Genomic DNA, 27900 nt, shown 5'->3' on the forward strand with positions numbered 1-27900 from the left:
CTAATAAAAATGTGAAAATAAAACAGAAAAAGGGGGGGGGGGGGGCGGGGGAAGGAAACCAGACCATACTAGATAAGTACAGTGCATAAATCAAAAGGGTTTATGTCATAACACGAACATGTGCCATTCCTGCTCATATATTGAATTTCAGTAGTTGGTTGCATAAAGAAGTAAAGTGTAATGAAACTGGCAAGGAAAGTATTCCCTAGTCAGCCTTATCTTTGTTCCATTTGTCCTTCAGATACAGCTTTTCTTGCCTTTTTCAATAAAACCCATCCAGGTTTTTTTTTTGTTTTGTTTTGTTTTTTTTATTTTGCATCTCTCTGTAACAGAGCTGGGAAGACCAATGAGATTCGGTGCTTTTCTAGTTGGGTTCTTAGCAGCTGCTTTTTAAGAGATCAAAACTTCGAACGCTGCTCCGTGGTATTAAGGCTTAGCTATTGATGTGTCCCTATAGGGGTGATGTTTTTCTTGGGGAGGGGGGAGAAGGGGAAGGGGTGACCCCTGCGAGCAGGCTCACCGGCGCTCAACACTGCTCTCCTTGTTTTCCAGGATCCTCTTTGCCAGCTCGGTCCTTAACCTGGCTGAACTCGCCGCCCTCCGCCCTGACCTCGCCAAATTGAAAAAGGTCCTCTACTTCCATGAGAATCAATTGGTGTATCCTGTCCAGAAATGCCAGGAAAGGGACTTTCAGTATGGATACAACCAGGTTCTTTCATGGTAGGTGTTTTCCCGCACCGCTCCACGTTATTTAAGGTGTCCTTCTGTCTACAACCGCGCAGCATCGTAAGCCCGATGAGTCCGTATAAACGATGACCCTGTAGCAGACCGAGGTACCAGCAGAGTCCCGAAGAGAGGTTAATGAAAGAGCTGTGGCAGAAACAATCTGCTCTGCAAACTCATCTCAATTTCTCCTATGAAGTCCACCGACGCTACCTTGGGCTGCCGTGCCGTCCCCCTTCCTGGTGGGGATTTTGACCCGAGGTGCTTTGTTTCACAGCTGCTTCGCAAAGCCGCAGCTAATCGGCTCTTGCTTGGCCGTAGCTTTTACTGCATCCAACTGAAATTATATAGCGGGTTTTAGGGAAATAAACAGAAATTAAAATGTACTGCAGCACTTCCCTTCTGAAGAGAGGGCAGTAAACATACCAGATAAATCCTTATATTTCTTTCATCTAGTATTCAGAAATTGTGCGGCGCTAAAATACCCAGACGTTTTAAAGGCTGCGGTCCTTTATTGTTGCTAAAAACAAATGTATTCCTCGAATCTGAGTTAATGAAAGAAGTTAATAACAGCAACGCTGAAAAGCTTGTGGTTAGGCACTGTACGAGCCGAGGTGAAACAGCAAAACACCGTTGTGTTGAACTGAAATAAATTCATTTCCGTGATCTTTCTCGCCTGTCTGCTAGGAGGAGAGTTATTAGGAATAGGGATTGAGTATTTTCAGGTACAAGTTGAGCTTTTGCATCCTTACGATATAAGCCAGTTGACATTGAAATTCCTCAGGTAATGATCTGTGTTTACGCTGACCATTCTGTAGCTGCTTCCACAGCGTTTGCAACACGTTTCATTTACGGAACAGTAACGATGGGAAAGCGTAGTGAAAGATCTTTTGAAAACAGTAGCAGCCATTTCCCGATTTTATAACAAAAAGATGTGGGTTTTGGCACCGGGGCGAGGAATATTTTGTCTGTATATGTATTTTGCTTTCTCGTGGCGGTTGTTTTTTCACACATCTATTGTAAGCTGACATAAATTTATCCGCAAAATGTGCATTTTGAAGATAATAAAAAAAATTCTTTTGCCTTTAAAAAACCCCCACGTCTATAGATGCTCCATTCTGTGCCCATCAGCCTCCAAGAGCTTCTCCATGTAACGGTGGAATATTCATCTTCCCTTTTTCTTGCTACAGAACCCCCATTTTTAACCGCAGATAGAAGCCGTCTCCTCTGTACTCTCTGCAACTACCTAGTGCTCATCTGCAAAGAAATGCCGGCTTCTAAATCCCTTAGAAACGCTAGAAGTGTAAAAATGTATCTTTCCAGTTTTGCATAGAGATTTTGGAGATGATTAGAATTACAGCACTTTGAATCTTCAGGTTGGTGCTTTGGATAATTAGAGAGACACGTTTTTTTCCCTCCCTGATGCTTCTATAGAGTAAATGTAATAAAGTCAGGCTTTTCAGTGGTGCCTGAGGTTTTTTTAGCTGCTCAGGCGGTGATGGTGATGGGATCTTTGTAATTTGACAGGGATATTCAGAACCTCTAGGAAAAAGCTGGTCAGATAAGGCTTCATGCACGAGAGAAGCAGCGATGGTGGTGGGGGGGCTACCAAGATGATGAGGGGACTGGAACACCTCTCTTATGGAGAAAGGCTGAGGGATTTGGGTCTCTTCAGTCTGGAAAAAAGACGGCTGAGGGGGGACCTTATCAACGCCTATAAATACTGAAAGGGGGGGTGTCAGGAGGATGGGGCCAGGCTCTTTTCAGTGGTGCCCAGTGATGGGACAAGAGGTAACGGGCACAAACTTGAGCATGGGAAGTTCCACCTCAACATGAGGAGGAACTTCTTTACCCTGAGGGTGGCAGAGCCCTGGCACAGGCTGCCCAGAGAGGTGGGGGAGTCTCCGTCTCTGGAGACATTCAAACCCTGCCTGGAGGCGTTCCTGTGCCACCTGCTCTGGGTGACCCTGCTCTGGCAGGGGCTTGGACTGGATGATCTCCAGAGGTCCCTTCCAACCCCCGCCATTCTGTGGTTCTGTGGTGGAGCCTTTCCTGCGTATCAGAGAGCACCGAAAAAACGTGCCGGGCTCCTGCGTCGTCTCGTGTCATCTGTAAATCAGTGCAGACGAGATGACTGGATCGTTTGTACAAAAACAAGGAGCCCAAGGGGTTAAAAGCCATAGGTGGGGAAGAGGTGGGATTCCAGAAAGCATTCCGGCTCCTGCAGCCTGCTTGGAAAGGATTATTTCTCTCTAATGTTTTTTTTTTTTGCTTTTTTTTTTTTTTTTGCTTTTCCTGCTGACTCCTGCTGCTTTGGTGAGCAGTGTCAGTTCTCTCTCTTGACCAGACGCGGTGAGGATGAATGACAGCCTCTCACCTCAAATATACTTTTCACCAGCCCGGTGACTTATGAACGCGTGTCCTCAATGTATCTTATGACCCGTAGGTCTGTATTACAATATATAACGTATTGAGAAAACCAACCGGCCATAAAGCATTTCTTACCTCTGTTAGCCTTGCGGGTTTGCCAGTTGTAGCTAAGATTGTGTCAGCGCTTCCAGGATCAACTTCCAGGGGTTTCAGGTTTTTTTTGATAGCTTCTCGTTTTCTCCGGGCCGACTCAAAAGTGGAGAAATAATACCAACTTTATCATCTAACTACAGCTTAAAATTATCGATCCGGTTGATGTAAAACCCAGCGCTAAGGAACAAAATGTGGTATTAATATACCAAAAGTTTCCAAACTTTTTCTTGGTATCATGTGCTGTGGTTTTTGTATGTATATATGTGTGTGTCTGTGTCTATATATATCAGTGGATATACTTTTAATAAGGATTACGTCTGCATAGGTTAAAATAACATTTTATTTCTCCAGTATCCTGCTACCTGACACACTTGGTCAGTCGAAGGTGGGTGAACCAAAAGGAAGTTGTCCTTCAGCGCGTAGGATAATTTCTAAGGAATTTTTATCTTCTTCCAAGTTTCCTTGTACAAAAGCCATATTTCAGCGGGCTTTATCTGTTTATAACACTTTTAAGAGATAATGGCGGTAATATTCTTGCCATTTTATGAATAAAAAGTGATCCACAGGTAGAATAGGGAGTGCTTCTTTAAATTAATAATCATAATTTATTACTCAGTGAAAAAAAAATGAGTGAGTAGACATAAACCATTTCTAATTAAGGTACATATGCTACTCCTAATTCACGTGAAAAGGCTGATTTTAATTAGCGTTCCACTTGCACCTTTTGTTTGTTTGTGAGAATATGTATCCTATTTGCCTTGCATTTCAGATAATCCTGTTCCTTTTGCGGCAGCAGTACGTTCATTAATCTTACCCGCTTTTTACAGTTTGGTTGCTGATGTTGTGGTGTTCAACTCTGCCTTTAATATGGAATCCTTTCTTACGTCCATTGGAAAATTTATGAAGCTGATTCCTGACCACAGACCTAAGGATTTGGAAAAAATAATCAGACCGAAGTGCCAAGTTCTTTATTTTCCAGTCAGGTTTCCCGATGTGAGCAGGTCAGTACATTTTCCACGTCATAAATTGCCTCCAGCCTGTCAAAACTCCCTATTTATGGTGACGTTCTAACTAATCAGCTAAAGCATCGTTAATGAAAGAGTTTGATAATATGCAAAACCCGCTAATTGATAAATGTGTTTCCATAATCAGAGGCTATTCAGGCGGCGTCTGATCTGCCGAGCCTGTCCTTAGTGCGTGTCGTACAAACTTGCATCGCTCAGCGTGAGCGATTTCCCACTTGTTTTAGTGATTTCCCACTTGTTTTGGTCTTTAAGGAGTCGCCGGCTCCTCAGCTCTGTATATATTTGTACAGGGGAGGTCAAGGAGGAGAAAGAAATGCTGGAGAAGAGTAAAAGCGATAAGCCTGTAGTCAGAAATATTTCCCTCGGTGGGATTTTATTCCCTTCTCCCTCCCCTACCTCTTCTTTTATTGCTTTCCAGGTAGGTGAAAAGCATCCCGGTAGCGGGGAGCGGACTTGCAGATGTTGGCATTAGCTGCAGCAGTAGCATCTCTTCCCTCTTCCTCGGTTACTCTGAAGGACGTTTTTTATTACCCTCCTTTCGCAGCCCGTCTTGAAATTAGCGGTGGGTTATGTGGCTCAAAGGGAACATTCGCTAGATCCTTTTCACTTTTGATTAAACCTGGCACAATTGTTTTTCCTGTTATAAGGGACTCTCCTCCCAGTGAACAGGAACTTTGCTTCAGTGGGACCGGTACTAAATAGAGTATGAATCTGCAGTTTGATTATGCTCTTAAAACCGACACGATGCTGGGTTCATTTTTTTTGCTGAAATAAGGATGGAAGGCACCACAATGACTCTGCAAGAGTCCGGTTTTAGACCTGGTAATAAGTCCTGGCCACACTTGAGCTCGTTGTCCCCGACCAGCTTGTACCTACAGTTATTTCAAAGCCTAAATATACGTTTGTGGTAGCTTGGAGTAGAGAGATTTTTAGCAGAGGAGCTGAGGTCGTGCACTCTATTGATGGCGACACTGCCAGGTTTGCCTTTCAGGATCCTGGAAAACTTTATATTCTAAAGCACTGATGCAAATCGTTTAGAAATCAATGTCTCGAGTTAAGTCTTTAAACCTATGCTTTTGGCAAGGGGGTTAAAATCCTCCAACGTTCCTTAGGGACGTGGAACTGCCTGGATGGCGGTGGAGATCAGAACCTCTATATCTCTGAGGATCTGCTTCGCAGAGACCGTGTTTTTCAAGAGCGAGGGAATGCTGTGGATGCTCAGCATGTTTGATATCGAGCCATTTTAAGAGAGTCTCGTGGTTTTCGGCATACCTTAGGAAGTCACGTGGCCCAGGCCTGGTTTTGGAGCTGAAGTTGTGATAACCCTGCCCCGCGTATTAAATCTGGTCTTTGGGATTTGTCGGCCCTGGCAGATGGGGTCAAACGAGACCTGAGGAGTTAGGCTGAAGTCATACGCGCAGTGATGGTTTGTCCAAAGCGGAAGGTGATTAGTTGGGTAAAACCACCAGTCTGCTACCCAAACTGGTCAGGCGGGAAGATGTCACGTCGTACCGTGAGCTCTTCTTAGTGTCCTGCTCTTTGATGAAGCCTCATCTCCCAAAGCAGGACGCCTTTCACGTTTTCATCGTGGTTGCGTTGCGCTTGAAATTGTACCGAACAGCTGTTTTCAGCGGCGATGGACAGAACTAAGAGATTCGTAAAGAACTGTGTGGCTGTACAACTTTCTCAGCAGAGCAATTCCAAGCGCAGATTAATATGAGCTCTAGTATTTCTAATATGTATTTTATTCAACAATAACTCTAGATACAAGATCTGTGGGTTTTTAGACAAAGCCCAGTATCATCACAAGGAAAATAAAGCAGAAGAAAGGACTGCTTCTGCATGACCCTGAAGGTCCTTGGGTTTCGACCTTCAGCTGCAGCCAGTATTTACTATTTCTTTACAAGATCCTGGTTTAAATAATTTTGAATGCACCTGTGGCAATTGAATGCTGGTTGGTTGGGTTTTTTTGGTTTGTTTGTTGGTTTTTTTGTTTGTTTTTTTTTTTTTTTTTTTAATTTTGACTCGATTACTTGTGGTGACTGAATGGAGACTGAGGACAAAAAGGTTAAGAAAAATTCTGGCCAAGCTAAAATTTATAAAGCATGCGCCTAGCCCAGAGTGTTTTTCAAGTTATTTTCAAATGGTAATTTGCTTTATCCAAACCAAACTCATACAGTGTAAGTAAGTGATTATTTGCATGACTGACAATCATTTCAGTGCCTGCAGTCTTTTTAAAATGCATAATTTTGCTGAGATGTTGGGAAAATATTTAAAAATTCTGAAGGCAAAATAACCAGGGTGATTTTTTTTTTTTTTACTTTTTTCTTTACTTTGACCTCTTTTCTTCTGCGCGTGAACGAATCGGGGTGTGTTTGTGTCTTAGACGAAATCGTCCTCGTGTTTGTGTCTTAGACGAAATCGTCCTCGTGCACGTGATGGTGACCTTTTTTAAGATTATTTTAGATTAATATTGCAATTGTAGGGCAAAATCAAATATATCTGACCTTTGATTGAAAACAGTGTAATAAAGGAGCATGTTACGTGAGTCAATCCCGTAACGGATCTACCTTTTAATGTAATTACTGTAGGTGATGGGTAGACAAACCAGCACAAGCAGCGTGGTAAACCGTCATTTAAGGGTGAAGGTGTAACGATGAAGGATACCCAGGTGTAACGATGAAGGATACCCAGGTGTAACGATGAAGGATACCCAGGTGTAACGATGAAGGATACCCAGGTGTAACGATGAAGGATACCCTAGGAAATACTTCTGAATACTATTAGAGGTACCGTTATACATACGTGCAGTGTGTACTTATATATTTCGGATAGGAATCTAATCACTGCTTTTCTACTTTTGAGAGGAAGTTCCTGATGCTTTTTTTTTTTTAATAAAGATTCTTCTTTTTAATAAATATTTCTCATAAGGGCACGCATTGGTGTTCCCAGAGCACAGAACCAGACTGCGGTTCTTATCTGACAATGAGAAGAGATGAAAGGATTTGAGGATTTAGCAGAATAAGAAATGTACTGACCTAATCCTCCTGTTTTCTGCTTCTGACAACGACGAGCTTCCATATTGCGTCCCGTGGTGCCACAGCTACGCCGTATATACCCATCCTCTATAATTTCTGACTTGGAATTCTCCTTTTCATACGTTCTGAAAGAAGTATATTATGTAGAAGTACATACCGGAGTACATCGAAGCTTGGAGACAAATAAACTCCACGTTAAGGCTGTCACTTTGTAGTGCATGGGTATTGCGAGGGATGTAGACCAGTAGCTCATCCGATGTGCCATATGTGCTGTGTATCAGCCTGGTTTTTTACAACACAGTGAATTAAATACATTGTAATTCACACTTCTGTTGTTTTGGGCTAAATTTCAATTTATTTTCTATTGTAATGTAAATAAAATCCTAAATGTTTTTTGGGGTTTTTTTCCTCATTACAATCAGTAGAGTCAATTTTGATAGAATCTGTTTCTGCTTTTGCACTGGAAAACCATGGTCCGGGGAGAAAATCCCCTTTCTGCTGATGTTGTCCTTCGTACCGGCATGTCCCTATGCCAGCAGAACCCCTGGAACACCTCTGGAAGGTCTTGCTGGTGTTGTGCCTGAATTCTCTTGGTCCGTCTGCATCCGGACCGCCTGTGGCCGTCGGCAAAGCGAGGTCAGATTTGGGACCCCTGGGAATTCATTGCCATGAAAATTGTGATACGGATTTTGGTTATTACTACTATTCCTCTGACTGCAGTATATCTTTATTATTATCACGATGTGGTAGAAAAGGAAGATGTTTTTATAAGCAAGAATGAAGTAACGTTCCTAAGAGCTCAAAATGCATGTTGGACTAAGGTGGAATAATAGAAAAGAAACATGAGGGGATGAGGATTACAGCAGAAAATAAAAATAGCTTCTTTTAAGTGGAACTTGTTAGTGAGTATCTCGTACTCTCTGCATTACACATTTTGAAGTAGAATTAAAGATTGTAGGGTGTTGTTTCTTCATTTGCTTTTATAACTTAGTACAGTTAACAGGACATTTTCAACCATTGGATTTTATTTTTTTTTTTTACTTATAGTGTAAGAGAGGCAGAATTTGCCAATCTAGAGAGTACTGTAGGGACAGTCAGGGGAATTCCTGACTAAAGCAGAAGTTTTTAAAAGGCGCTGACAGTATCTCTTGTACAGAAATGTGACCGTCACGTGTGGAGGAGCCTGTTTTGGGGAAATAAAAATTGCATTACTTGGACAAGGCTTGCAGGGCTGAACTTCAGACCTCTGTTTAGATAACTAAGAGGCTCCCCCTTTCCTCCGTAATCCGAACGCTATACAATAGCTTTGCTGTGCTGGAAAAATACAGATGTCAACAAGGAGGGAGAGGCTTGAATCCACAAGAGCCCAAAGCTGTAGATGGGCACTGGGGACGTGTCTGCGTTGCACGGAGCGATGCTCAGCAGTGGTACCCAAGTGAGCTCTAGTGAACTGTCTTGCATATGGGAAACAATATACCTTAGAAGAGCAGTTTTTGGCTAATTAGCTTTCTAGTGAAATAGCGTATATTAGCTTAGGTGGAGTAGTATGCTAATGATAGTGATTCTGGTACTGAGGCTAGCTGCCGCCTTTGGTGGTGGCTCAGGATCTCCGTGGTGGGCCATGCTCTCTCTGGTAGGCACAGCCTCCCCGCCACCACGGTTTATGGGTAGTTAGCATAATTAGAAAATGTCAATAGACTGCTCCTACCTTGGGGCTCGCTGCTGAAGAACTGGGTGATGGAAATTACTCCCGTAAATGTCTTTCCTCCTCGCCTGCCCCAAGCAGGTTTTGAGGGTTGGTGTTGGCACGCTAGGACAGTGGCGCAACGAGCATGAGGGATGCTCTCAAGATCTGGGACACGGCACCTATTGGGAGGAGAGTGCAGTACTGGCTTAAAGGGGGCGTAAAATGGAGTCTCTCTGTTCTGGAGCCTTTGGCTGTGGGTCGGTTCCGTCCTGCAGGTAGCCGCACCTACAGCGAGGGCTTGGGTGGTTGACTGAAGGGTGCCTCACACATCCGTGTTCAGTGGGGCTTTCTGACGTGGTGGTGCTTCCACACGTGCATCGTGTACCATCGGGGACGTTGCGGGGTGATGCAGGAGTTCCCATTCTCTCTCTGGATCACAGGGGAGTAGCTGTTGCCCCATCCAGGTCTTGGAGGCAGAACATGCCAGTTTTATCCCCAAAATATGTATCCCCAGAGCTCTCCAGCAGCAGACTGAGAGTGCTCTCCTAGAAGAGGGCCTGGCTTGAGCAGTCTGCCGGGATGCATTCGTTTCGCAAAACTTTCTAAAAAGTAATTTCTTTTTATCTATTCAGGGACAAAAATAGTTTCTCTGACTCTCCTTTATCTGTCGTAGAGGTATTCCACTAAACGCTATCATAATAACCGTTTAGTCTCACAATAGCTCACAAGGATACTTAAGCAGAATTCTCTGCGCAGCCCAGTTTTTTATTATGTTGGGTACTGCTCATGTTGCGTACAACACATTCCCATAAAACTTGCATTTTGTATTTACAGAGAAATTTCTCTGGAGAGTTAAGGTCTTGTAAAACATTCTTGTTCTACAGCATGAACGAATTATTATACTCTGGGGCATTAAAAGTGAAGTGTACTGAAGAAAAGAATTTTTTCATTAAAATGCAGTTTATATTGATAAAACAGATTACTAGCATTTGATGAAATGTGAAACTTGGATCTCCCCGTATCGCTAAATCGCCAGTAGGTTTATTTTGGCAAGAAGAATAGTATGTAATGTATATCAGGACCAATCATTATACAGTACCTGTTAGTTTTGTATTAGATTAAATTGTCTTTCGCTAGAGTACTTGGGGGAAAAAAAAAAACAAAAACCCACCCTACTATATCTGTATCTTGAAGTAGCAGAATGTGGTAACCAAGAATATTAGAAAATAAAAGCTGTCGTGTTATCAGTTTTGGCACAGTCATTTATCAATCAGTATTTTAAACATTGACAAGTGGTAATTTAATAGGGAATGACCCTGTTGGCAGGAAGTTCTAATGACAGATGATGCAAACTCATTTATCACTATGGGGCTGTGCTGGCTTCTTACCTTTCTCAGTATCACAGCTCATATTTTCCAAGTCTGGGATGTGAGAAGCCACAAAGGGCAAAACCTGTGGCACGGAGCCTATAACCACTCCCATCTAATCTGATTAACCCCTTAGCTGCAAATTTCTCTGCAGCACAGCCGGTAGGATCTGAAAGTTCTGATACTGATTTAAATACCCTTTGATTTTTAAGCAGGATTTGCTGTAGGACTTGTAAGCACTTTCCCAGAGTCGTTTTTTTTTAAAAAATATTCGAGTTGTGTCACTTTGAATACAAAGTTGAGCCACGCCGGTACTTGGCTTTCAAAAACAAACCACATTCTAATAATTAATAGCACATTTCATTAGCAGGCATTAAAAATATTATATGCAGTGCCCTATACAATGGGCAGCTATTATTATTATTATCATTACTACTCGAGAAGGAAATTGATGCATTCAGAGGTTTAATTGATTCGTGCATATTCATGTGGGAAGTCAGTGGTAGAGTCACGACTGGACTGGATTATTATGCACTTCCATGCATAATAATTTCTCTGCGGCTCGTAAAGAGAATAGAGTACCTTGCTGTAATGTATGTGGGCATTTGAAGTTGAGGGATGTCATGGGAGAGGAGATGAAAATGACACCTTCATCAGCAACTGGTATGGATGGCGCTTTTAATTCTGCTGGGATTAGTTTATCTGTAATACAGGAATTCAACTGTGCTCGCTCGGAATGAAAACAATAATATATTTTTACCTAAACTTCCACAGTAGCAAAAATTTTCATCGATTTGATATGATTTTGTGTTACTTTTTTAAAGCATAATAAACGGGAGCCCTGCTTTGGGCTTTTTCCACTTTCCTACCTCCGTTCTCCATCTCTTCTTTCTCTTTTCCTTTCACAACAGAGTCTTTCTCCCTAAGGCCGGGATCGGGTTCAATATCATCCCCGTATACTTCAAGAGTTCATCAAATCGTTGCGATAAGAATCGGTGAAGTTTAAATTTAATTGGTTAAAGTAGCCGTGGCAGACATAAAATCAAGCTGGTTGGTTTGTCGTTGGGTTTTTTTTTTTTTTCATCTATTCAAAGTGGGAAAAGGCTATTGATTAATGGTAGGATGCTAAAAACTCCTAAATACTCTCATTTTCCCTGCAGTCGGGGGGAGCTGAGGGCGCTTGGCGTGTGACACGGGTGGAAGGAGGTGGCACAGAGGACCAAACGCTGGGTGTCGCGTGATGCGGCCAGTTCTCTTCCAGTCCGTGGGAAGGAGCGGACTTAAATCCTTCGCCTGCGTGAAAGGTGGTTTTTAGAGACCAGGCTGTCCCTGCTGAATTTTGCATTTCAAAATACTGCCCTTCAACATTTGAACAATTCCATATTTTTTTATTATGAAATTCACGAATATTACATAGAAGTGGAGGTGGATTTTTTGTGTGTGTGTGTGTTTTTCTTTAGAGGGATTTCATGCTTACACAATTGTAACAGAGAGGGAAGCAGAGTTGTGTCGGGCATATTATTTCTTAGTTGCTGGATGAGGTGGTGACAGAACCTTATTGCTTAAATATTCCGGGCATTTGTTGTTGGAATGGAATGGAAAAGAAAGTGGGTGATGTGCTCAAAATTGCAGAAAAGATAAGGAATAGGAAGAGATATCTGAGGTTTTTAGATATTCTCCACCAAGAATAAAAAACGAAGGAATCTCTGTTACTGGTTGTGGGGGAATGGCAATGCCTTTGGGAAAAGCCACGCTTCATCTTGAGCCCAGTGTTAGTTTGAGGGGAAAAAAATAAAAACAAAAACCCAAATGAGAAAAGCCAGGACATTTTTACAGACTGGTGGAATTACCGATAGCCTTGCAAATTGTTATTAAATTTGAAACTAAAGCTTTAAGTGGGTTGGATCTGCTTCGAGCGCTGTTGTGTGCCAGATTGCAGACAACCAATTCAAGTTGAAGTCAGAGGTACCGTTGGATGGAAGCGTCAGCGGAGAAGAAACTAAGATGTTCTATAGGAATTTCAGAGAACAGAGAATAAGAGAACAAAATTACACGATGGAATACATAAAGTCGCAGTTTTAAGTTTGAAGAGGAAGCTTGAAACGTAGCTCTCCAGGCCTATGGAGATGACCTTTATGTAATGTGTAAGAACAATTCAATACAGATGTTTTATTTATATGTAACCAAATGGGGTGAAGTTAAATGATTTTTAATTTTGCCAAATCACAGATAATTTCTTTGTTGTGCAAGGAGTATTTTAATCTGTTTAGGTTTTTCCTTTTCTTTTTTTTTTTTTTGCTTTTGCATTTGCAACTAGCAATATTTAATATTTTATATTTTGGACGTTCCCTCTCCTCAGTTGTGACTCCCAGATGAAATAAGCCTCCTCTTCTTCCCTTTAAATAATTCAAATAGCATACATTTAAAAATATGAAAATCACAACGTAAACCTACCAGAAGTGCTTTTAAGGTAGGAGGCTGTTCAGCTTTACTATTGAAAAGATGCGTATCTAAATAGTAATGAGGGTTCCTCAGAGTTTTGGGCTCACGAGCACCAAGGAGTGGGGATGCTAGTTGTAGAGCTATGGGAGATCCAAGTCCGGTAATGCTTTCCCGGCTTCTTTTTCTCAAGTACGTACGAGAAAAGATCTTTGCATTGTATTTCCTTTATTAACGATGGGCATTTTGTGTGTTGAGAAATCCATGTTTGCAGCAAAGGGCTTTTGGATATTGTATTACAAGATATTATTAGGTTCACTCTGTTTTTTCAAGCGGTGTCGTAGGCATTAACAGTAGCCAGGAAGAATAAGTCAGATATTAAGTTGAATCAGCCAACCTGTGATCAGTTTTAGAGTGGATTCCTCATAAAACTGTGCCAGTTTCCTATAAGATGACTCCTAAGTCGTACTCGGGTCAGGCTTGCAAAAAATCAAGGAATTTATCCATCTTTGGCCTACCTTATGTTATTCCTGCCCCCTGTTCGGTCTTGGGACTCATCAGTAGACCACATTGTCTCTATTTTTGTTCATGCCCAACCAGCTGTGGGATTAATGGTGTGTAATGTCTCACCATCGTGCCAGAGCCCTCAGCTTTCCACTTCTCCTCTCTTGTCAGCTCTTTTTGTCCAGAAACCACAGGTGTCTTAGTGCTGGTTCTACACTGGTTGAAGAGACTCTGATTTCATTTCTCCAGGATGGATTTGATTTTGGGTATGTTCCCCGCCCTCTACCAGAATACTCATCATGGATGCTCTTCAACGGGACTCTCTGTGTCTTCATTTACACGACTTTTTCTCTCAAAAAAAAACCCCAAACTATTCACAACCGTGTTTTTCCTTTAAACCCTCTAAGCATTTTTCATCTCCAGCTGATGGTTCTCATAGCTGTTAAATAGGAAAGCCAAGAAGATCTTCCTTCCCTTGGTCGCTACGTGGTGGGCCAGTCTATGTGGCTGGGAAACACAGAATGTGAAGAACACGCAGATGTGTGTAGACCACGAGATGCACCACGCAGCAGTGTAGCCGCACTAATACCAAATTAAAAAAATCTTACGTGATTCTCATACGCAGTAGTATCTTTCGAAAGTACCTTTTTTGATTGGTGTATTTATGCAAAGCACTGAAAAAAATGTGTGTTGCTCTGGTCACCCATGTTCAGGAAAGATTAATTTAAACTGTGAAACAGGTAGAGAGAATTGCTGCTGGGATGATTAGGGAGAATCTGTATTATGAGAGCAGATTAAAAGAGTATGGTTCACTTGTCCTAGCAAAATAAAGGTTGAGAAGGGGATATACGTTAATCTTTGTAAATACAGTCAGGGGATAAATGCCATGAAAGAGGAGGAATTATTTAAGTTCCAGGATAATCCTTACAGCATTCACTAGGTATAAATTGGTCGTTATTAAATGGCTCAAACTGGAAATGAAAAAAAGGGGTGCGTAGGGTGGTTGGTTGTTTCGGTTTTGTTTTTTGTTTCTGAGAGGCATTTAGTTTTGAAATGGCCGTTGAAACGTTAAGCAAATTTAAGAGGAATTGGATAAATTCATAGGATAGTAGGTTAAACAATATAAGAGTAGTGCCAGGCAGTTGCAGATGTTGGCTGTGATGATATCCCCCGAGTGAAGATGAAAAGAGGTGGACTATGAGATGGTCACATACTGACTTCAGTCTTGGGACCTGAACTGGTCCATGAAGGAGATCACGTATTTCCAACGTCTATAAAAGACGCAACGGAAGACCTGTCTGTTCTGTGTACCACGCGCAGTGTTTTCTTGTATTTCATTAATCAGGTGTTTCATAAATGAGCAGTGTCCTGCAAGGTATGTCTTGCTCATGTGTTAAACCTCTCACTGTATTTGGGATCAGATGATGAATTTTTTTTCTTTTTTTGATTCAATGAGGAATTTTGATTAGCCAAGATTCATAATGGCCATGGTGGGAAGGGGAAAAAAAAGGAGGGGAATGTGTTTTGCTTCTCTCTATATACTGGGATCATCTGGACATTTTAATGATTTTTGAAGAAAGACACGTCATGGCCAGTGGGTTTGGTCCCTCTTCTCCTCTCCCTTTGGCACTGGAGTTTTTGAGGCATCGGTCTTGGACTTTGTTGTTCTGTGGAAGCCTGAGCATCCCTCAGAAGACAACACAAAGTGGGGGTGGTACCAAGGGTTGACAACCGCAGTGCTTGGGGAAGGTATTAGGTGAGATTTGCTTCAGCACGAACTGTCTTCAGGCAAAATGTTGAGTATCGTGGCGTTGTAAGAATCCTTCTCGGTTTTGCCTCGGTTTACTTTTGCTCACTGAAGCATTTGGATAAAATTCTTCTCTTGAGCTCCTTGGAGTCAGGATGAGTTTATTTTAACTTTCTAATTTTGATGAGTCTGTATGGCGCGCTCATTTCCAGCCTTGTGCAGAGCAGTTTAATACTAAAATTGCCTCAATCTGCGCTAGAAGCAAATGAATCACAGAAAGAAGAACTTTTTATGCAGCCATTCCTTTCAGTGACTGAAATTTTATCTGTCCTTCATCAAACTTCATCGCAGGTCTTCTGGTTTTGGAGTTCACTTGTGTTATCTGCCATCTGATTTTGAATTACTCATCTTGAATTACGTGGCTTTATATGGAAAAGAGAGGATTTGACCCTTTTTGGGTGCCTAAACGCCTTCCTTTTGTTGCCAATAAAAGGAGGGATTATCTGTCAGGATTCCTGGTAACCTAGTCACAAAATAAATTAAAAAAATAATAAAAAATATTAAACAGTAATTTTGAAAAAAAGCAACAGCAGGTAAAAAATTATTCTTTTTTTTTTTTTTTCCCTCTAGTGAAACCTTCTATGATATACACAAAGTTACCCAGTATTTATGACATTAAAATGTTATATCGTTGGGTTTTTTCCTGCGCTCTTTTCAGAGGTACTCGGTGCTGAACTCGCCGGCGCATCTATACGTTTGCGACTTATTATTCTGCGGGCGTCCCTCCGTTTGGGCTAGCAATAAGTCCTGTTCAGTCATTGTGCTGCAGAGGAACGTTTAAAGCTGCGATGTGCATTGGAGTCTGTTTGTTTGCGGCAGATGATTTGCCTAAGCTTTGATGCGCAGTCACTTTCTGACATTTGTGTATTTCAGCAGTGAACAATGTAAACTCATTTTCTGAGCACTTTGATTACTTGCACATAGCAGTGCCCATGGCATGTGACAGAGAAGAGCACTCTATCCACTAATCAGATAGATATGCTTCAAGCGTATTTACACAAAATAATGAAAACAGCTGTTAGATACCTTTAAACTTGAGTGTGTTTTGTTATTAATCTACTAGCCCGTACACATGACACTATAATTCTTCGCTCACTCAAGTTGCCTTTAATGACACAGTAATAAAACGGAGAGGGATGAAAGTAATGGAATTGTAGAATGTAATGCCTCAATTGTTCTACAGTGTCTTCCTTTTTGCCAAAATAAACCACAATTAGGTCCATATGGTGTTTTGAAGTTTTCAAGCAATGACCCTAATAAAAAGTAATGAATTTCTGACAAAAGAAAGCATGGTGCTCTTTTAAGCAGATATCTTCGCTATTGATCTAGTTATGATTGCAGACTGATATGCTAATAGAAGAAGAAAGGTTCAACGTGCCTGGTACAAGCACTTTCATTTGTGGTTTATTTTATTCTTATGAAATTCAGATTGAAAAGGTAGAAACATGTTGTAATCCATCAGTTATGACTCCCTTTTAAAAGGCCTACTACAAAGAAAGCAAATGGATTTTTCTTGAGAAAAATGGAGTTTGGAAAGCGTTTGTTAACTCCAGATTTCAAAAGCGCGTGTTAACTGAGAGGATGCCTCGCAGTGATGAAGATGCTTTCTTTGGGTATATGAAATTTGCCTTTATTATCTTCAGAGGTCTGAGCTCTCTTATTTACTGTTATTTAAACCTTTTCATGGGGGGATTGGGGCGACGCTCCTCTTCCTCTAGGAAATCCAGCCACACCTGGAGCAGTTGTTGGGTAAGTAGAGACGCTCAAACGCAACGACTAGGGAGGATGCGCAGCTCATCCTCGTACTTCGTGCATAGCTGTGGGCAACCATTAAAGAAGTACGGTGTGTCAGCATTATTCCAATGCAGTAATAATGACGCCTGAAGTATGGGTAATCTAGTCTTAATAAAGACAGGAGAAGGCAGGTTCTGGAGACGGATACCAGGGGAAATAAATGGCTGATTTGGTGAACCTTCACTGTTAGTGGTTGCTGAGTGAATGTTTGTTCGTCATAAGTGCAGTCCTAAGGACTGGATTGAAAGGCATCTGCTGGATATTGGGTGTATTGTTGGCATTGTTTTACACCAAGTCGTGTAGTTAATGTTGAGCAAGGCCTGTAGTCTTGCAACACGAAACTACTCAGAGCATCCTTTCAATAAAATCTATCTTGTCCACCTTTGATCGCCTCTAGAAACTCTCTGTGAGTGGCTTCTTCACTGGTAAATTAGGAGTCCATTTATTTAATGGGCTAATTTCTCTATTGCCTGTTCTGTAGCTATTGAGCTGGCTTTCACACTTCCCAATCTAAGTCTCTACTGCTGCACCTTTGGAAAATAACCTGATTTTGGCCTTAGCAACCCTTCCCATTATGCTTGCTACCTTCTACATTGGTAATTTCTCCATCTCCTTATGTATCACGTACTTGTGTGGTTACTTTATTCATAATAGAACAGAGTCTTGTTGATGGGTTAGAAATTTAGCCTCGATAATGTATCTTACTTTTATGCAAGGTAAAAGAATTGCTATTTATTCCACCACTTTTCCTACTTCTGAAAATAGATAGGCTTTTCTAATTTCTCACCTTCTTGTACTGGGTGCCTCGATGAGATGTGAGCGATTAATTCGTTTTATTGCAGTCACGTTTAATAGCAATTGACTGGTGCTTAGGAACTGGGGCTTGCCTGCTGGAAGAGGGCATGAGCTGCAGGAGAAACTCATCTCACTTCAGATTATAAAGTTGGGGCTATTTCTGTTATTTTGAATTCTAATAAGAGAAAGCTAAAAGAGGAAATCTCCGCCTTACTTCCTGTAATTAAAATGTGTTTGAATTGATTTTTATTTTTTTTTCTGGCCTCGATTTTCAGTGTTAAAAGCTTTGAGAAATAGTCTGAAGCTGTGAAATAGGGTGTCACATTATAGTTTGGTTTTCAATTACATAAAGAATCCATCAAGCGTAGGTAGCCTAGGAGGGAATGTGTTTAAAATATGCTAGTTTCAGTAGCCAACTGTAGAGAAGAATTGGGCTTCCCACCCTAAAAGAGCAGGTTCTGCTAAGAAGCTGGGTGGAAGCAACCGTGTTTGACGTGGCTCCTCACGCACCACCCATGCTTTGGTGCTTGCGCTGAGCTCCCCTCTGATATCATAAATAGCAACAAATAAATATTTTTAATACTGAAAAAGGGTCTTAAAGCTCAAAATAAACATGGAAGCCTTCAAATGCTTAACCAAGTCCTTTAGCCACTGATTTTATTCATTAAAATATAAGGACCTAATTCCGCAAGGTCGCAGTCCCTTGAGAAGTTTAAATGCCATCAGGAGACTTTAGAAGTTCTGGTTTATTTATTTTTTATGCAACTCAGTTGAAATTATTTGAGATTGCTAGGTACTTTGAAGTCCTTGGTATACCCGCAAAGGCTTCTGTAGACGTACCTTAGTACCTCCTGAAGTTTTAACCGTTTGTGGTGTCCCAGGTTTTGACCATTCGTCTGGAAATGCGATCACTCTGGCCACTGCTTGTGCTATTTCATTTATTCGATAAAAATACCCAAAATATCCCCTTTCTCATATTACTCGTACTTTCACTCGCGCTGTGGTAGCACCTGGTACATCCCGTGACTTCCCAACGCGCGAAAATAACGCAGTCAGTATTAAGAAGCATTAGCACCCCAAAAAGGTAATAAATCAGGGATTCTGATGTTTGATATAACTGTGCTGGAGGAGGTGTGGACAGTTCTATAGGTGACTAACTGCAGTCACGTAGACTTCCTTGGTCGGCATGTATGTTTGCAAGACTCGCTCCTTAATGAGCAGTGATTATTAATTACTACAGAGCTGTTATTAGTAGGCCAAATGGTTGCCTTACGGATCTCATGTAAAATCAGGTCTCGGCAAAGGGAACTCAAACTGCAATCCCTCATGCAAAACCCAAAAGTTTTCTACTTTTTGATCTACTGAGAAGTAGATTTAGAGATGGACCATGACTTTTATTTAATTTCTTCTTTTTTTTAAAAAAATAGTCAAGCTCCTTTCAGAGCAACGTCCATTACTGTGTAATGATCAGAGCTGGTGATTTTTAGCAGTAGGTGGAGGGGACAAGTTTAAGAAAACATTTATTGTACTGTGTTTTGGAAACACAAGCTAGTTGTAGAGGTTACGTTCAAAATAGCAGGAACTAGTACGGCAGCATTTTAGTAAATTGGGATATAAACAAACATCTGTTGCAGGAATGTAGAAATGACATCATAAAGAATGTATGCAAAAACTTAATTGAAAAAGAATGATGCAGAATTGCAGCATGACTTTAAGTCTAAATTGATTTTTGCCTTCAGAGCGAAAGTGGGATTTTTGTGCAACATTCCAATACTATAAAGTATTTAAAATGTAATGTCCTATTAATGTACCTCAAATGTAGACTCCGGGTCACCCAATAAGAATAGTAGTTACAGTAATACAGTATATGTAATATGCAATTATCTTGACAATAGTTTTATTTTTTCAACAATTTTGTCATAAAAGAGCAGTAAGATACAATGAATTTGATTCATTTTGTGTGTGTGAATCATTTAATAGGCCATTACGTCTACTATATTAGACTCCATTCTCCTTTCAGAGCTTTTCATTATAAGGCTGTCTTTAATGGAAAGAAGTTTAACCTTCCCTCCCAGATAGATTGAACCCCATAACAGTGTAAACATTCTCATTATAAAATAAAATCCCCTTCCCCAAGGGCAGCACTATAATTATGTTGCAGAGTGTTGTACAAATGTTTCCCTTAAAAAATGTTGTCTCGTTCTTGTCCTCAAGTTTTTATCATTTCCATTTATGAAGAGAATCAATAATACTTTTAAATTGTAATTTAATAATATAAATGTGATCTGATTATTTTTTAATTTTTTTGAAGTTATTTTAATCAAGTTTGAGAAGAAGTCATCAGTAAAATTGCTGTTGATTTATAAATAGGATAATTAGAGGCTTTCCTCCTAAGTACTGCTCACTGGCATTGTGGCTGTTTTTATTGCCTAGTCAAACCTCTTCATTCAATTTTAAAATTGCCTTCTGAATGAACTGCGCTATGAGCTTGCCAAATAGTGTCACCATTAATACCTTACCTCCTCTATTTCATTGTCCAGTCCGTAAATGCACAATAAATTGTTTGATAAGGAGGTCAATGAGGTTGTACTAGTTTTTCAGTGAATTACGGCCAAACGTTTCGGATTATGTCACGCTCCGCTCGTAGCGCTGGGCTTAAAAGGGGCTGATGCACTACGTGGTAGGTCATTTGGTCTGGTCGCTCCAGGACTAGGCACAAATCAAGAAGGGCGGGTTCTCCACCCATCTTTATACAGAGAATAGATGAAAAAAGCGCACCTTATCAATCCGATTTAGTTCTGTAGCGCATCCCTTTAGTCTAAGAGGTCGCTCAGTAGCGGGTACACACCAACGTGCTCCACGAGGATGGGTTGGGACAAAGAGGTTTGCAGGCAGTAGAGTATCTCATGCTTTGGCTTATTGAAAAGCTGCAATAGTAGCCCTGGAAGGTCCTAAAGCTTCTCCCACCAGCGTGCTGGATGATCATATCTCACACCGCATGAGCTATTTGGTGGAAATTGTTTTTCTTTTTCTGGATGTGTAACTGCTTTTGGAGCACCGCGCGGGGTTGGTATCACCCTTCCAGCAGTTTTCCCCATCCCGGCGCATCACCTTCACCCAACCCTCCTCTGCTTCGAGAGCTCCGGTGGCTTCCATCCAGGCAGGCCTTCCCCCAGCGCGCGAGCGGTTTGGAAATAGAAATGTAAAAGGCGAAAGTAAGAAACTTTGTGCTTGTTGAGTCTAAAAGAAAGTCTGTTTGTGTGCGTCTCTCCCTTTGTAACAGAAGGAATGTTTCTTATGTTTCTGTCTTCAGACAGTTGGCACACATTTCATCTCAGCAGCTGCTTTCTCTTAAAGTGCAGTAGAGTGTAGGACTGTAGTGACACTAGCATTAATACTTCACATTCTGCTATCATATGCTGTCACTGTGAAATATGGATCTAGGTTACATGTGTTTGCAGACTTTGTACTGCTGAATTATGAAAGCTGACTCCGTTGGAGGATTGTGTTGTATTCAGAGACTGTGAACTGAACAATAAATGAATGCAGGCAGAGACTTGCAGGCAGAAGCAGTATCCTCCTTTCTGGCCTAATTGAGACAATAGCTTTAAAATGCAGAATTGCCAAATAAAACGTCGTCGTTGGCTTAGGTAAATAGATTTAGCAGGCGTTTAAATATGTCTCTGGTGGGCACCTTTTAGTTGTTATCCTCGGAATTGTTTAAATACTATTTTTTTAAACCCCGTTCTTCTGAACGGTATGAATTACTGCAGATGAATAAAATTTATTACAAAGAGTAAAAGTACTACTGCTGTCTGACGAAATAAATTGTTGGGAACAATTAGTTATTTTGTTATCAAGAATTAGTGTGTGCCCATAAATAAAACTTTGCAATTTCTTTTTTTTTTTTTTTTTTTTTTCCTGCGTCTGGGTGGCTGTAAGAGGGGTGAGGAGCTGCCCTTTCCCTCTTTCTAAAGGTATAAAGGTATAAAATTAATAGAGATTTAGGGGATCCGGTCCTGTCCCTGCTGAAGTCCCTTGGGGCTGTGTCACCGCGTCACGCGGGGACTGCGGCAGTGGGAGACCGAAAGGTCAGCAAAGCTGCTGCAAAGGAATATTTGGGAATATTTTGAAACGAAGGCTCAGTTTGAGGAGGTCCTGGGGTACCTGCAGGCAGCTCTTTATACAGGCTCGTGTGCACAATTTTGTGTACGAAATTTCGTGTACAAAATGTTGATCAGTGTGTTGGTTGAAGTTGGTTGAAGTTGCTTGGTGCCTGAAGTTCTGCCAGTAGACGGTTTTGTTTCTTAAAACCAGCAGTCTTTAGGTATCCGTAATTCCAGTGGTAGTGTCGATGGTATGCCTCTACACCGACAATTAAACTTGAAGCTGCTATTCCGTGTGCCGGCACAGAGGATGAGGAAGCAAGCCGAGGTGCAGAAAGCTGGTGTCCGGTGTAGCACCCTCCGTTCCTCTCCATTTTTTACCCTCGAATATCAACTTCTGTGAAAGCGCAGAGTTGGATAAACAGAACGTACGCATTTTGGTAGCCTTAAGTTAAGTCGCTGATAAATGGGCTTTAAACCACACCTCTTTAGGAGCTTCCAGCTGGCAGAAAACCATGATCAGCATCCTTACCGTGGACGTTTCAAGGCTCGGAATGCTGTTAGAATTGCTGTGGACAGTGTGAAGGAAACGTTTGGTCTTGCTGAACTTGTCTGCGTATTTTGGCGCTCAGCATGCGTGGGGTTTGTATCATATACACATGGAATTTTACGCGAAGTGGCTGCTGTCACGGCTCTTCCCGTGTTAATTTTGATGTTTCTTTTGTATGCGATACTTAAGTGGGAAGGTGGGGTTGTATCCTTTCGAAGCAGGGCTGTTCCTCTGCATCAGGGCCTCGCACAACAACCTTTTCTATTGTCATCTCTTTCCCCGGCTTCTTTTAAATCGTGTCCAGGTTCACGTTAAGTTTAAATATTCTCGTCGAGAATGGTCCTGGACCAGAAGCCGGGCGCTTCTAATTTTGTACTCTAACAGTACATTGTTCAGTTGATTGTAAAGAGGTGAAATACAAAAACAATTTTAACAACAGAACTTGACCCTATTAATGAATCACGCTGGAGGTAATATCTACGCGCGCTCTTAGAGTCCTGGCTCTGTGCATAATAAATCAACACGGTGCTGTTCAGGTGCTCGCTCATTTTCCGTGCAGCAAGCAGCTCTGTCATCACTCTTCTCTTCTTTGCCTGCCTTCTTGTACCCATCGAGTTCTTTACGCTGGGGCACAATGCATAGGAACTTTGCCGTAGTGAGGTTGATTTTTCTTTATATAGGAAAAATAAAATACTCATAACTTTCCAATTTTCAATCGTCTACCTCCGGTTTTCTGTCATAAGTGAAGATAGTTTTCTTGATCTTGACCGATCTGTGTCCTTTTCTCATCCAAAAGAACGAGGGTAATGTGTCGATGTTCTCATAAACAAGGCCATTTTGTAGTTCATTGCTTTTATTCATCTTTAAAATGCTGTTGTATTTGTCAAAATATTTCTGTGGCGTGTGACAGGAGGAACACCAGTAGAAACAGGATGAACAGTATAATTTTTCTGAAGTTTTTGGAGCCTCTTTGAACATATAGACCAACGCGTAAATCTACTATTAAATGTATAGAAAATTCATCTGGGGTGGGGTATTGCACCCTTAGAAAGGGAGAGCTGGTGTACCCCATCTCTAATTGATGTGGTCTGGCAGTTAAATTGCGCGGTCTCTAGAATACTCATCATAACAGCATTTACGTGCAAAACAAAATTGTCACTTTTCTATGGGGACCATTTACAACAAAGCTAGTATAACTTGTCAGCATGCGAGAAGACAACCTTTACGCTAAAGTTACATTATTTATCAGAGCTTTTCAGCGGGGAGAAGTTCTTTTTGCTTTAATACCCTTATGCTATGCAATTCTGTGCATTTTATAGTATTAATTGGAGAAACTGTAAAAGCACTGTGGCAACCCGCAACTTTTCTCTACCCTACTGTTCCTCTGCCAGAGTTTACGGTGTACCCTATGTCTTTAGTCACCAGCCCTAGTGTAGGGCAGCACCGAGGACGCAGAGATGCTCCCAGTCATACAGAGCTCTTCTGGCCGAGGATGGAGAGAAGCAGCAGTAGCAAAGGGTGACACGAGGGGATGAACTGGGTGAGATTGAAGTCCCTGGAACTGTGGATGTTGGTGGGGACAGGTCCTCAGAACTGCCTACACACTAGCATCGTTAATTGCAACACGTGCTACAAATATACCAGGAAGGCAGCGATATAGAGTTGGGATGTAGGAAATAAAAGCTTGCCCAGTGATGGAAACCAAAAGGACTAGTTGAACATGACCGTGAAAAGACATGGTTGTGGATTTTTTCTACGTACTCTGGCAGTTTAAGATTTACACCGCTGCTGTCTGCTTTCTGTTCCTGACCCTTCCTAGGGGAATGGACCTTCCATGGGTGACTGGGAGGCGCTGGTCTTCATCAGGCCTCGTAAACGGAAAGATCCTCAGTACCTTTTATCACCAGTAAGATCCTCAGAGCTAATCTAGCGTGCGGTTTTTCAGAGATTGCTGGGTAATGCCCCAGAGACGCGATGAGCAAAGTTCTCAGGCCTCAAAGGACTCAACTAGGAAGCCACATTTCCAAATAGCTTAAAAGTATTTGTCGTCGGCTGATTTGCCGTGAAAGGCTGAAGAGAAGTTCTTCACACATGTGTGCTCATGCATGCGCGTGCGCACGCGCACACACGCGTACTTGAGCTTGTAGGAACCCAGTGTGCTCAGTTGTTTTATTCAGCACTAATCAAGATTTTAACATTTCAAGCAGGACGTATTTCGGGAGCAGTCTAAGCCAAAGATTGAATTTCTGAGACACTCTTGTAGTTTATTATGTCCTTCTCCCCCTCGTTAGGGTCTTGTTGTGGGAGAAGGTCCAAAACCAGCTCAAATGCACAGGCTTTTGGGATGATTCAAAAGAACTGAGTCATACTGTCTGAGTCAGTACCGAAGTCAATTATTTAGGCAGGTTTATCGGAAAAGTATGTAAAAAGAAAGGAATCCCTCCATTACTCCCCCATTGCCCCTGTGATACCAGTTCACAAGGCAGCGGCATATGTGGTATTTTCTGCCTTCCGTGGGAATCCCAGCCAAAAGGTTTACTAAAAACAAAACCAGGGAGCCCCACACAGACGTTTTTCAGCCCATATTGGTGCTCCTACACTGGGATCCTGCTAGGACGGTCTTAAAAAGGCAGTCGTCTTTGGCTGGCGCCTATCCTGGTCCTATTGCAGCTTCCGCCTGCTGTTGGATCAGACGGCTGAACTTCAAACCAGGGGCGTTCGCAAATCGAGGCGGAATCCCATTGTCTCGTTTAAAGCCAGCAGGCTAGCCCATCAGGCCTACCTTTTAATTAGCTGATATTCTGATCACCGTTCCCATTCATTAATGATCAATACTCTCGTTTCAAGTCGCAGATGTGTTTAGTCTTCAAATAAAGGTTCGTGTTACGGGCGCTGCTGTGTCCAGCAAGGATTTTTTTATTTTTTTTTTAACTTTTAAATATATAACCAGAAAACGTGACAATTATAATGCAGACCTAAAGGCCCTTTCCAGCACAACCGCAGTGAGGACGTTAAGCATATGAAAGTGTTTTAACTATGACATGGGTTCTTTAATTCTGAAAAATAAGCATCTGATTCTGATAGAGACTCCATTTTATTGACGAAGCCAAACAACCGAGTAGACGCCGACTTTGTGAATTGCCTTAGTTGGGTAGCAAGTATGCCATAAATCTTGTAACCAAAGTAACGGTATAATACGGAGGTGACTACAGAGATTTTTCTGTGTCCTTTGTTGTACAGCTCAGAGACGACTCTAATCTGTTCCCTGTCCCGTAGCCAGGCGCAGAGAGATCAGCGTTTCTAAATGGTTGGTTTGGTCAACCCCGCCTGGTGGTTTGTGGACCAGATCTTCAGCTGCTTTAAAGGGCTGCAGTTCCATGGAAGTCAATTATAACAATTTATGTCATCTGAGAATCTGATTTCTTCATCCAGCCGTATAGACTGGAACAAATAGTATCCATCGACTTAAAAATTGCAAATTTATTTCTCGATTTTTTACTTGCCGTGTGTTGACGTCATCGCTATCATAAAAATAATTGAGGACAATTATTTCCCCCCCCCAGTAATTCAAAAGAAAAACTGGTGAATGACAGGGCGTACAGGATAGGTTCAGGAGTAATGTTGCAACCTAACTTTGGTGAATGGCAAGTAGGACAAATGTGCAGTTATTATCTGTTTAATTAAATGGTTCATAAGAGTCAGAGTGTTTTAAGTACATCATAAAATACAGGAGGTCAGAAACTTAAGAAACCTAGTAATTTAAATCAGTATTAAAGAATAGGTAAATGAAGGTCTTTTAAGGCACTCAGTCAAAAGTTAGAGGAGGATTGTATCTCAAACATGAAAGAAGACTTGAAAAAGAGCCAGCAGAAAAGATAGTTTGGTTTTTTTTTCTCCTCAAGGGCTGAGATTCCTGTTGCCCTATGATGCCTCAAGGAAACTTGGAAAAAAGTTCCTGGTTTTGCGATACTTGTTTCTTGTTAATATTTTCTCTGCTTTTTTTAAGCTTAGAGATTGTAAAATGTTTCGGTTATTTCCACCCAAACGCGCGCATGGAAGACCAGCGTGTATTAAAGCATGTTCATTTTCATCTCCAATGCTACGCTATAGAGGGTTATTGTGACAAAGAGGAAGATCTTTCACCTAACTTGTACTTATTTAGTAGCTGGACAAGATCAACGTTGGTTAATCAACTAAAACCGATGGGAACCTCACCCAAAGAGCAGTTTTGCACTCAGTTGCTCAGTCTTCACATTCTTTTTCCTTGTGATGATGTGATCGTTTCACTCCAGTTCTCCGGTCACCATGCGCTCTCCTAGGACAGACGAGACCTGAATTGCCAGTGTGAAGCAGCATGGTACAAGCATGCTATAGGAAAGGAAAAAAAAATATATCACTTAGTTGATTTTTAATTTTCCATGCACCTTTAACTTTTAAAAGAAAACTTTGACCATTTACAGATGAGAATTTTAAATGTAAGCTGTGTGGAGTGTTGCTTTTGGATATTTAGTTTATTTTCTTTTCTTTGGAGCATGCCGAATTCTGTTCCTCCATGAGATACTGCTGCATTTCTTTTCATTTCCTTATACGCTGATGTGTGATTTACCTCTGGAGCTACATTTGGAGGTGGAATGCCGCTCTGTCCTTGTAGTAAAACGGTGTCTGAGTTCTTAAACATGCATGTAAGCTGCTGTCTGCATCATCACAAGACGACCGTTTCATAACCGTGTGTATCAAAACTGGTTATAGAAAATTTCGGTGGTTAAATACGCAGAGAACAATCAAGAATAATGGCTTATTTACAGTTCCATTTTGAATCAGTGCACCATTTAAAAAAATGCAAATAGTGAAAAGGATGAGAACAACAGCTAAAGAGAAACCTATTCTTGAATACGCAGTAGTAAGGTGTTTTTCAGTGGCGTAGGTTTGAAACGTAAAAGCGGCTCGTGTGTCTTCAGAGGGATTAAGTTTCAGTGTCTCGGCAGTGCTGTTGTATTAGTGCAGTCGGTTACAACAAATTTATCCGGTGATGATACGTAATATAGAGAATCACATTTTATCTCCCACTGAAAAATAAGCTACAGACTGAGCATCAGCGGGTCTATGAACTCTGCTGGCATATTTGATACCTTCATGTTTGATTTCAGACTCTAAGAATAGATGGAGGTATCTCTAGCAGCACGTTGAGCGTGCATCTTGGCATCTGTGCTACTCTGTTTTTCTTGTACTTAAGTACTTGGCAAAGGTCTCCTTCATTCTGCTCCACAAGAACCAGCCAGGGGTGTGAACGCGCAATCTTGAGGCAACCATGAAAGCCCTGCAGAGGTCAATGCTCTCTCTGCTCTCAAGAGACAGCTTGAGGACCTGGCTGGATTGACACATCTGTGGTCATTATGCTGATTTTCATCCAGAAAGGACAAGCGATATGCAGTTGATTTAAGAAATAGCTCCTCCCGAGCAAGAGCACCGTGCAGCTGTGTGATGAGGTGGCCACCATGGCAGGACACAGTCATCAGGCGTTTTGCCCTGTGGCTCAGCCCCT

At 41.5% G+C, this 27900-nt stretch overlaps 1 protein-coding gene across 19 annotated transcripts in view; it reads left to right on the plus strand.

Annotated features, from left to right (window-relative positions):
• Nucleotides 1–27900, plus strand: part of GTDC1 (glycosyltransferase like domain containing 1) — a 322827-nt gene that overhangs the window by 94761 nt on the left and 200166 nt on the right. For 17 of the 19 annotated variants that reach the window (XM_054208199.1, XM_054208201.1, XM_054208211.1 and 14 more), the window contains 2 exons: nucleotides 553–720; nucleotides 4074–4247. In XM_054208199.1, the coding sequence (XP_054064174.1) occupies nucleotides 553–720; nucleotides 4074–4247 (342 nt within the window). The remainder of the gene's footprint in view (nucleotides 1–552; nucleotides 721–4073; nucleotides 4248–27900) is intronic. The other 2 variants (XM_054208204.1, XM_054208205.1) reach the window with 1 other exon arrangement.

This window comes from Rissa tridactyla, chromosome 7 (assembly GCF_028500815.1).
Source record: "Rissa tridactyla isolate bRisTri1 chromosome 7, bRisTri1.patW.cur.20221130, whole genome shotgun sequence".
Lineage (NCBI taxonomy): Eukaryota > Metazoa > Chordata > Aves > Charadriiformes > Laridae > Rissa > Rissa tridactyla.